General features: G+C 34.8%; 1 protein-coding gene across 1 annotated transcript; it reads left to right on the top strand.

Annotated features, from left to right (window-relative positions):
- Window positions 1-1,356: 1,356 nt before the first annotated feature.
- Window positions 1,357-10,542, top strand: LOC129760034 (myosin light chain kinase, smooth muscle-like). The gene is made up of 8 exons (XM_055757614.1): window positions 1,357-1,623; window positions 4,181-4,988; window positions 5,254-5,560; window positions 5,879-6,175; window positions 6,458-6,729; window positions 9,045-9,699; window positions 9,781-10,218; window positions 10,284-10,542. The coding sequence occupies exons 2-8, from the start codon at window positions 4,189-4,191 to the stop codon at window positions 10,377-10,379; spliced, it is 2,865 nt and encodes a 954-aa protein (XP_055613589.1). The 5' UTR covers window positions 1,357-1,623; window positions 4,181-4,188; the 3' UTR covers window positions 10,380-10,542.
- The last annotated feature ends 439 nt before the right edge of the window (window positions 10,543-10,981 follow it).

Here is a 10,981-nt window from a genome sequence, read left to right as displayed (position 1 = left end):
TTCAGATTTCAGATTCAGATTTCAGATGTCCGATGTCAGATTCAGATTTCAGTTTTCAGATTCAGATTACCTTCCTTAGGTTCGACCACACACCAGGAACCTTACCGGATTAGCGTCATTTTCATTGCGAACGCCCACGAAACGAAATTTTCTCGGCCCATCAGCTTCTTGATCGTCAGAGCCACACTGCTCTCGTCGCACTGCTTCCAGTGTCTACCGGCCCGCTGCAACCGCTGCCAGAATACATTTTCGCTTCTTGATGAAAACTGCTTGAGGAATACATCTTGATGATTACCATTGCGAGACTCTTTTCAATAGTTTTAACTATTCCATAACTTCCCGTTATGTTGATTTGCCTGGGCCCATAACCTCTTGCAAAGTAAAAGAACGTCCGTTTGGTATAAACGTAAACAGGGGAATGACAATTAATTCGTAATTTTGTACTAAGGTAACTATGACTAAAACTCAGACTGCTGTTTGTCGCGGATTATCTCGTCAACAAAAAGTCGTACAAAGTAACTTTCGGACTCAATTTCATAGCCCTTAAAATCCATGTTTCATAAATATCAAATTTTGGAGATTTTCAATTTTACTTATGAAAAATCCGTTGTTTTGGTAAAATATTCTCTTTCATGAACGTATATGTATGTTTACTATTGATAATAAAACGCATAAAAAAATAACTGAATACAACAGTTTCCTTCTCATGGCTGAAATATTTTAAAAAGAAAATTGCAATTAATTATGTTACTTTTTGATGAGATTTTAAATTATCAACCATATCAAAAAATAATTTTTTATTCAAAATTCTTTTTAAAATATAATACTGATTAGTTCAAGAAGAAAAATGAGCTTGATTTCGGTTTTTCTTTGTCTGCAGTGTTCCTTTTTCGTAAACCTTCATCCCTGTGATGTAAAAAGGCCCCTTCGTAAATTGCTTTCTGTTAACGCAAAAAACTGCAATCCAGCATGCATAGTGGGTGCTCAGGATGAAATTCCCTAGCATTTGAACATAAAATGGTAGTGACGTCTTGTGACGCAATTTTGTTCTGACTAGCTAAAGTTTAGCAATTTTTGTCGATGAAACTTTAAAAAAATAATGGAAATTAAAAAGGTTGCTGTAAGATCCAGAAACGATTTTTCTCGCTCGAAAAACAATACATAACACGCGACATACGATGTATGTCTTTCTGTAAGAAAGGCAAAAACGTAAAGCAGATCGTTTCTTTCCAAGTGGTGCGCTGTGTTATGCAAAAGTACAAAAGTGAACTTTCGGGATCGACGTAAACGTTACAGCTACTTCAGCTCTTAAACGAGCTTTAAGGTTGGCTACGATCGAAAGCTTAGCTGTACACTTTTATTTCAAGACTCATTTATCGCTCGAAGGCCGCAACACGACTTCATTCACCAGCTTCGTTACCAGATCTGGGAAAGAAAAAAAAACACCCGTATGCCAGTCTGCGAATGACTTTTAGTCAATTGATCGATTCATTTCTTTAGCTCAATTCAATAATAAGGTATATTGTGTTACATTCCAAGTTAGCTGACGACATCTGGAATTTGTGGAAACTACTTGTTCTTGCAGATGTCCAACTGTCCTATTACATTGGCGAGAAAAACAAGGTATTTCAAGAAATTTAAAAAGTTTTGAACATATGTTTTCGATATTCTACCAAGTGTCTTTGGAAGCCCTCTGTTTGATGTAGAGTATGTGGAGTGAATAAATAGCTATAGTTCTAAAAATGCAATTTCACCTCATGATGAACTATAGCAAACGTAAAAATGCAATATCTAATGCATTAAATTTAAAACAATAGTTGATATTTCAAGTAAAAAACTACAAATGCTACAAAAGTGAAATTACTGCTAGCCCATCATTCTCTCGTCTGACCTTGAGCTCATGACGAAGTTATTCGAGTTACGAAACTCAGTTGTTTTCACTTTTTTTTTGGAAAGCAACAGGAGAGTTTAAAATTTAGATGAAGGAAATAAAAACCTTTTAATCGATTAACCTACTTCCTCCTAATTTACAGTGAGTTACCACCTGTTACTTAGCGAATGTATTGTACGTCATTGAAAATCGAGCCCTAAGATAAATTGAGCATGGGTATGTAGCTCATTGTAAAATACTGAAGGCATCAATTAAGTGTGACTGTTTTTAAGAGAGAAGAGGGTGGAGGGATTAATCCATCGTGGGGGTGATCGGCGATTCAAATATGGTACCTATCAGATGATGCAAATGATATGTTGATAAAATATCAATAAGTTTTAAATTAAAATATTGAGTGATTGGAACACACGAAAGAAAAATAATGAAGAATTTAGAAGATCTTGTTAAACCTATTTAATTTTTTTTAATGTCCTGAACTGATCTGTAAATTGTTTTTCAAAGTAGGTCATAGTAGACATGGTATTTGAAAAAAAACTGATTTGTTTATTTATTTCGTCAACCGCAACGTAGAATAATTTGATACATGTGCATTTCCTGAAGAATAGGTTTAAGCAGTGTTTGCTTTACAATTTTTATTAAGAGTTTAGATTTCTTCGATATTGTTAGAGTTTTTGCCGAGACATTTAAAGTCAATGGTTTGGCAATGTTGATTGTAAGAAGCCATCATGCGATTTATTGGCCCGTTTTTCGCGTAGTTTGTGCGATAGTGATTAATGAAAAATAAATTTCGATTTCGGAGTTGCCGAGAAGGTGCATAAAAGCTTTATTTTTATAGAATTTCTTTTAAGTCTTTACGCTGCGATACGATATCGTTTAAAAATGAAACCATTGCATATTCGCGGCGTTCTTTTAGTGTCAATGAGCATGCAGCGCGCTTTATATGATGGAAGTGGAAATGATGTCCAACCTAATTTACGAAAGGCATATAGTAGAAATAGCTTTTGTACTGATTATATTCTGTCTTCGTGTGAAATTGAATATGGGGACCGAACAACGCTGAAATATTCCAGTAAAGACCTTATATAAAAAGAGAAACGTTAGGTTATAGACACATGCTTTCAGTAATTTTAGCATCGCTGAAGATTTTGGATTAAGATTTATTCAGATTCCAATTTCAGGTTCAGATTCAGATATCCGATTACAAATTAAAGTTTCAGATTTAAATTTCAAATTCAGATTCCGATTTGATTGTATCAATTATACCATAAACCATAATTTATTTTACAACAAGCTGATGCCATACGAACTCCGTTTCGCTTTTAACTTGGAATATTTCATGAACAATTTGTATGAATTGAATGCAAAATGTTGAACACCTAATATGGACGATCACTTTTTCTGTCGTCTGCTATTAAATTTGAAATCAGAAATCAACTGACCGTCCCAATCTCCGTCTATGAATTGTAAATCAACCGTTACAATAATTGCAATAATTGCGATGTTGTTGCCAAAAGAATAAATCCCTTTCGGTGGCTCCTTTTACTAACTTTGATATCTTAAATCGATTGCCCTTCCCTAAAAAATCCCATGTGCGAATTTTCAAATTCATTAGCACAATAACGTAAATTTTAGCAAAAAAACAAAGGGGATCCAAAATTTGAAACCTGAACCGTCCCTCGAAATTTTCATGTACAAAGTATCATCTCAATCTGATGCATAATCATAACAAGATCGCAAAAACAGTGATCAATAAATGTAGACCACCCCTTTTTTCGACCCCAGGCAAAAAAAAATTACACCTGAAAACGATTGTCCGTCCCGGAAAACTCCCGTGTACAAATTTTTAATCCCAATTCGATGTATAATAACGTCAATATCGCAAAACCAGTGACTAGTTAATATAGACGATCATTTTGGCTGACCCTTGACTCAAATTTGGATAATTGGATTTAATTGTTCTTCCTTAATAACTCCTACGTGCAAATTTTCATCTGAAGCCGATGTATAATAACGTCAATATCGTAAAACAGTAAATAGTTTATATGGACGACAATTTATAATAACGACAATATCGCTTAAACAGTATTTGTGTTGTATGGACGACCCCCTTCAAAAGGGGTCATCCGAAAATCTGAAACCATTTTTCATCATAGTGCCTGGGCCTTTGCCAAATTTCAGCTCTGTAGGTCTTAAGACGGCTGAGTCTATTGAAGACAAACATATAAACAAACATACGGAAATTGCTTTTTATGTATATAGATAACTTGTTTTTTTCTTTCTCTATTTCAGTTGCAAGGATGTCTGAAAATGCACAAACGTCTCCAGTATTCCATGAAAATCCCAAAAATCAAATTGCGAAAGAAGGACAAAATGTTAAATTTGACTGTACCGTATTAGGCTACCCAAATTTTCGATCAACTTGGGATAAGAACGGAGTTGTGGCCATTCCATCGAATAAAATAAATATAATAGAGCGGACAAATCAAGCTAGCTTGGAAATCAAGTCAGTTACCAGAGAAGACGCCGGAATATATCGGATAACAGTTCAGAATCGTATGGGACGTTCTGAAGCATCCGCATGGCTAGAAATAATCGACAACTTGTCTAACGCGAAAGATTCCCAAACTGGGATCAACAGACAGCATTTAACAGTTCAAAGGAAATTTATGGGCCATAAAGTACGCATCGGAGATAAACTGTTGCTCTGTGGCCAATATCGGAGTCAAACAATACCAGCCGTATGTCTGTACCATAACAATTCGGAGATCGTGAACTCGGATCGCGTTCATATTTACAAGAGCAAACAGTGCATCTTAGTTTTATTGGACACTGTCGCTCTTAGCGATTCGGGAGAATATCGTTGTTTGATAAACTGTGATAATGACCACGTAATTACCTTGTCTACAAACGTTTTGGTAACTTCCGTGGCAGAATCCTGCGAAGAGGATGTCCCAAGGATAGTATCTCCCCTTGGTCAGAACATCAAAATACTGGAAGGATGCCCGATTTATCTAAAAATCAAAATAAAATGTAACGCACCCTATGTTTATGTGTGGATGTTAAATGAACAAATTCTGTACGACTGTGATGAATACAGGTACATATATGCATTTTATTCATTAGGTTCGTTGCGTTGAAGGATACTCCAACATCGATTGGAGATCAAAACCCGTGCTCTTCTGGTGTTATATTGAAAAAGAAAACCGTTAGAGGTGTCCTAAAAACAATTAAGCCCGATTTAAATGTAAAGTGAACCTAAACGTGAAAAAAAACTATATGTTGTTTAAAGCTTAATAACGCGAAAAAAGTCGTTGTTTGGTAATACACTTATTCCGTCACCTAAATAAAGTTTCCTATTTTAGGTACACAGATCACGGGAATGGAATAATTTCACTTTTGATCAGTGATCCATTCATAAACGATTCAGGCATCTATACGTGTATAGTCAGCTCAGCTAACGGACAATGCAGCTCGAGTTGTACAGTCAAGGTGTACGAAGCCGACCCGACGACAGCCTGGACGATTCCTGAAATCATCATGAATCCTCGATCCGTAGTAACCGTTGATGGTTCGTCTGTTTCACTCCGAGCCCTTGTAAAACCGGCAAACTGTCCAGTCCAATGGTTCATCCAGGGAGAGCGTGTAGATTCCAATATGGACAATTATACCGTGAATATCTTCTTTATAAATTTTATAACATCCTTCTCTACTTATGAAAAATACAAATTTGTGTATCATTCAGTAATAATTTAGAAAAGGGTGCCTTAATTTTCTTACTTGAATGCTCATTACCTTCTTTTTTTTTATTTATATAATCATCTGCATTCTCACGAAATCCTACACATATTAAAAAGGCACTGTTCATTTTTAGTGTCTCTAGTTGTTTTTTCAATACTCAATGTTACTGGTCTTTACAAGTACACATACTTATTCAATAAACCATTACAATAATTTTCAAAACAATCAATAATTTCTAATTATTTACAGGTAGTAAAGTATTCAAATGGTGAACAATTATTGAACATCGAAAAAATTACTAGCAAGCTTAGTGGAGTGGTTTCGTGTTTTGCACATCTGCCGGATGCCCCATCTATAACGGCCTATAATTCTCTACTACTGAATGTCATTCCAAGTATCGAACAAGCACTTACATACGCTTTACCAAGTGTTTACCCAAGGTTCATAAGCTATAAAACAAAACATCTAGCGCTGAGAGGAAATGATTTAACTATGGAAGTATTCTACGAAGGATATCCAGAGCCACATGTTTCCTGGATGAGAGCGGTACGTATGCTGTGCTTATATATGGTTAGTTAAAAAAAAGTTCAAACTGAAAAAAGCCAAACTGATTTCAAATTAAGGTTTTAGATTCAGATTAGGATTCAGTTTTCGAATTCTAGAATTCAGTTTTAGATTTAATTTTTCATGTTTCAGATTTCAGATTTGAGATTCACGCTTTAGTAATTTTTTAAAATTTATTTTACTAGTGAGGCTTGCTTGGTAGATACGCCTCTGTCCTTAGTAAAATGTTGAATTTTCAAACCGTTTATATTTTATTCGTTTCAGGGACGCCCGCTCCAGGACAGAAATGTAACTTCAACCAAAAAACCTGGATATTCAGCGCTTCATATTAAAAATATTTGTACAAATCAGGGTGGCAAATATAGCACGGCAATCACAAATACCTTTGGATCCGATATTATTGCCACCTTCGTACAGGTTGAAAGCCTTCCAGAGCCACTGAATTCAAAACCAAAAGTAGTTGTTGATAGCGACTGCGCCACAATTACATGGAATGAATCTTTATTTGACGAAGATTCAGCGGATGCAAGCTATATGTAAGTATGTTTCAATGTGCTCTCTTTCAAAGAAGAAGGTACCTTATAATACTTTTATTATTGAAAAGATTGCTATCATCAACTTGCACGAAAATTCTCAAGTAACACACTTTAAGCCGTTTGGCTTCATTAAAATGTATAATTGTTGTATCATTTGTTTATTCAATGTATCTTAGGTTTATGACTGTTTTGTAGAAACTCTTGTAAATGTATGAAATATTTAATTTATCGTTAATAGGTATTGAAACAGCGCTCCTCGAAATTCTGTTAAAGCTTAAAACATCATACAGTTAAGTTAAGTCATCATCATCCAAAATGAAGAACCGAGGTTTTTGAGAAACCAATTACGTTCTAAGAAAAAATAATTTAATTACCGATGAAAAAATAAAATCTGAATTTAGAAAATCGGTCCATTGAATAATAAGATACAGCAATGCAAAGCTAAAATTGGCATGTCTTTTTTTTAATTAAAAACAATTCTACCAAATGATCCGGGAAAGCGGATAAAACTTTCTTCTTTTTTCAATTCTATTCCATACTATTTTGTTTATTTATAGAGGATTTTAACCAACTTGGTCATTCGTCATCTTAGAAGATTCTTAACATTTACATTGTCTTCTTTTTTTTTCTGGGATTTTCAGCCTTTGGGATGAATTATCCCGAGATCAAAACTTTCATTAGACTCATTATTAATGCCATCAGCCGATTGACGTATTCTTGACAATTTCAAAATTCATTGAATCGGCGAAAGACTGTAAAGCTGTTTGAACTTTTAAGCATTGCAAATTAAAAAAGATTTCCGGACATTCTTGTTTCGGAATCAACTACGGATAACCTAGTAAAACATGTCCACTTCATGTAGCGATAATGAAAAACTAGAATAAATTACCTACAAAATGAATCTGATATCATCAATATCGTTCAACAGCCAGCGGACCGCCAACAAACAGCAGGTTAAATATCTACAAAACGACTATTTTACGGATATGAAACCACTTCAAGTTGTAATAACAAGTCATTATAAACCCAAGAGAAAGGTTTCAATAATGACAATGGAGTGTTTTTGTTTCCTGTTGAGAGACACGCTGAAATAAGTTTTGATTCAGCTGTGATAAAACTTCGATAAAGTTTGCTGGAGATAAAGAGAGTATATTCGCGGAGAGAATTTGTTTTTCTTTTGAGAAGAGCGTCCAAAAAAGCTGTGCTAAAATTCCGATAAAGCTTGCTGGAGACTTCAACAAAAAAATATTATCACTGCAATGGGCTCTGCTGGCATAAAACGAAGATAAAACTGAGATGACTTTTTTTTGTAATTTGCCTAAAACTATCAACTGAAAACTATCAATTTGCAACAAATGTCTCAAAGTTTGCCATGCTATATTCGAATATAATCAATCAGTAATATCAATTCGAAAATAATTCTCGTCGTTAATTTTAATTTACCTTTTGCTAAAAAAAAAATTATCGTAAATTGATGCCTACAATTCCGTCGGTTTGGTTTTATTTCAAGGGCGCCAATTTTATTTTACAATTTCCTATTCAAATTTTGGGAGACAAATGCATCATATATAAACAAGAGAACGTTTTTTCTGTGTGTTTACCAAAACAATTCGATGAACTCATCACTTTTGAGATTAATTACTCGAGACCACGAATCCAAATGTTGAAAAAAGAATTTTGTAGTTTTAAGCCGCTCGCTGAGGGCTATTTTATAAGCTGCCATGTTTATAAATAAGTCCCAACACATGTTTTATGGAAGCTCATAAGTTTTAGGTGTTTTTAAACGTAAGCAAACTACAGTAGAAATGTTAGCATAAAAGATTGATGGAGCATAGCATGCGCTTTACCTTTTTAAATAGCTTAAATCGATAGTTTTAAGGGAACTGTGCAAGCTGGGTTAAATTTGTTACTTGGGGCAGAATGAGACACTTGGATTCCTCATTTCAATCAAACTCCAATATCTTTGACATCTTCAAATGCTATTGAATACTGCATGTAAATTTCAAAGGTCTTTTTACAGTTTGCGTGAAAATGAAAATTTAATTTCATCAAGAACTTAACAACACGACATTACTAGGTTTTGTAACATGCTGAAATCCATGGAAAATAGTTGAAGATGTAATTCCAACCGGCCTCGTTGTTAAAAAGTTGAAATTTGTTGATGACGGGGGAATTGAAAAACGTTTTTTTTCACCTTTTTGATTTATTGACGAAATAAGATTTTTAACGTACATTCTCACGGTTTTCGATACATTCATTTCTTTGGAAGTGAAGAAGCAACAAATATTGTTTTATTTATTCGACTTTCATTACAGACTGGAAATGCAATGCGATAATCATGAATGGATACTTGCTGCTATTGTTCACAATGCATTATCGTACACAATTTTTAACCTGGAAACGGGCAAACAATACAGGTTCAGAGTGAAAACGAAAACCAGTCAAGGATGCAGTGAACCATCGATGCCAAGCGATCAAGTGTGTTGTACCCTTTTACAGACATCGAAAACGAGTAATCATAAAAGTGATGTGCATCACGGCGATGATTTCAAGGACCGTTACGAGATTCAAGAAGAGCTAGGAAGAGGCAGATTCGGAACAGTTTATCGAGTGGTTAATAAGAGAACTCGGGATATTTTAGCGGCCAAAATAATAAAATGTATAAAATCGACCGATAAACAAAAAATACGAAATGAAATCTCCATCATGAACTATTTGAAGCATCCAAAGCTGTTAACACTGTTTGAAAGTTTCGAATCTGCTCGTGAATTGATAATGGTAACTGAATTTATCAGCGGCGGCGAATTATTTGAGCGAGTTGTGGCAGATGATTTTACATTGACAGAAAAAGATTGTGTGATCTTTTTGCGACAGATCTGCGAAGGAGTACGCTATATGCATCATTCAACGGTGGTACATCTTGATCTGAAGCCGGAAAATATCATGTGCTACACAAGAAACAGTCATCAGGTGAGATGCTTAAAAGTACATTTACTTTTACTCATGCACCGTTATGGAAACCTAATCTTAACATTTTGTAATGATTTACAGATCAAAATAATTGATTTCGGACTTGCCCAGCGTCTGATTCGGGGCACGTCTGTTCGTGTGCTTCTTGGGACGCCGGAGTTCGTTCCACCGGAAATCATCAACTACGAACCGATCGGATTGCAGTCGGACATGTGGAGCGTCGGTGTTATCTGTTACGTGTTGCTGTCGGGCCTGTCACCTTTCATGGGCGAAACTGATGTCGATACTTTCACCAACATAACGCGAGCCGAATATGATTTTGACGATGACGCGTTTGATACGGTTTCGGAAGAAGCTAAAGATTTCATAGCCGGACTGCTTTTATACCGAAAGGAAGACCGACTTACTGCTGCACAGTGCCTTCAAACGAAATGGTTAGCATTAGATAGCGAAATTTTAGTTAAGTCAAAAATATGCACGCACAAATTGAAAAAATTCATCATCAGAAGGAAATGGCAGGTTTGTATCAATTTTTTAAATTTAATTTGTAAGTATTATAAAATGTGTTTTATGTTTTTTTGCAGAAAACTGGAAATGCCATTCGAGCACTTGGACGAATGGCCCTACTATCAGCTTCACGGAGAAATTCTTCCATTTCCTCAAACAGCAAAACAAAATAAGTTCACTCAATAAGATATATGAAATTAAAAAAGAGTTCAAAAATACATACTGTTTACATGTTAATGGCAAAACTGATTGTTTTAAGTGAGAGAATTGAACCATTGCAGTTAAAAAACATACCCAAACAAAAAGTTCAGTTCTAGAGTGTTAATTTAACAGTCCTGGAGCCCTGGCTGAAAATTGCTTTAATTATATCTTTTGTTTCGCAACAGATCTGTACATACTAAATTCATAGTTTTGAAAACCTTGTAACGTATATAACCAAAATATGATTCTCAAACAATGTTCAGCTACAAACAGTTATCTAAAGTCTGAATGGAAAAACGTACTTCAGAAAATGGAGGCCAGCTTTTAAATACTAAAACAAATATAAACTTGAGACCTTATACATTTAGATACCTACATTTTCTTCACTAGACAAATTACTCTGATTGTTTATTTCCGGTAAAGACCATAAACACCTAGATGTGTACAACTTGTATTTTTTAATCAATCATCCGTAAACGTTGTTTCAGTCACAGGACCGAATTTTTTAAAAATGATTTCATTCTTCAAATTTGAATAATAAAATTTATGAACTTTTTTTTCAACAATATAGAAT

Source organism: Uranotaenia lowii, unplaced genomic scaffold (assembly GCF_029784155.1).
Source record: "Uranotaenia lowii strain MFRU-FL unplaced genomic scaffold, ASM2978415v1 HiC_scaffold_380, whole genome shotgun sequence".
In the NCBI taxonomy this organism is placed as follows: Eukaryota; Metazoa; Arthropoda; class Insecta; order Diptera; family Culicidae; genus Uranotaenia; species Uranotaenia lowii.
The sequence above is the reverse complement of the archived record's forward strand: the minus strand, read 5'-3'. Positions and strand labels throughout refer to the sequence as shown.

Coding starts and splice junctions, on each gene's coding strand:
- LOC129760034 (XM_055757614.1), top strand. CDS start 4,189: ATGTCTGAAAATGCACAAACGTCTCCAGTATTCCATGAAAATCCCAAA. Junction 6,176..6,457: donor ATGTTTCCTGGATGAGAGCG/GTACGTATGCTG, acceptor TATTCGTTTCAG/GGACGCCCGCTCCAGGACAG. Junction 9,700..9,780: donor ACACAAGAAACAGTCATCAG/GTGAGATGCTTA, acceptor AATGATTTACAG/ATCAAAATAATTGATTTCGG.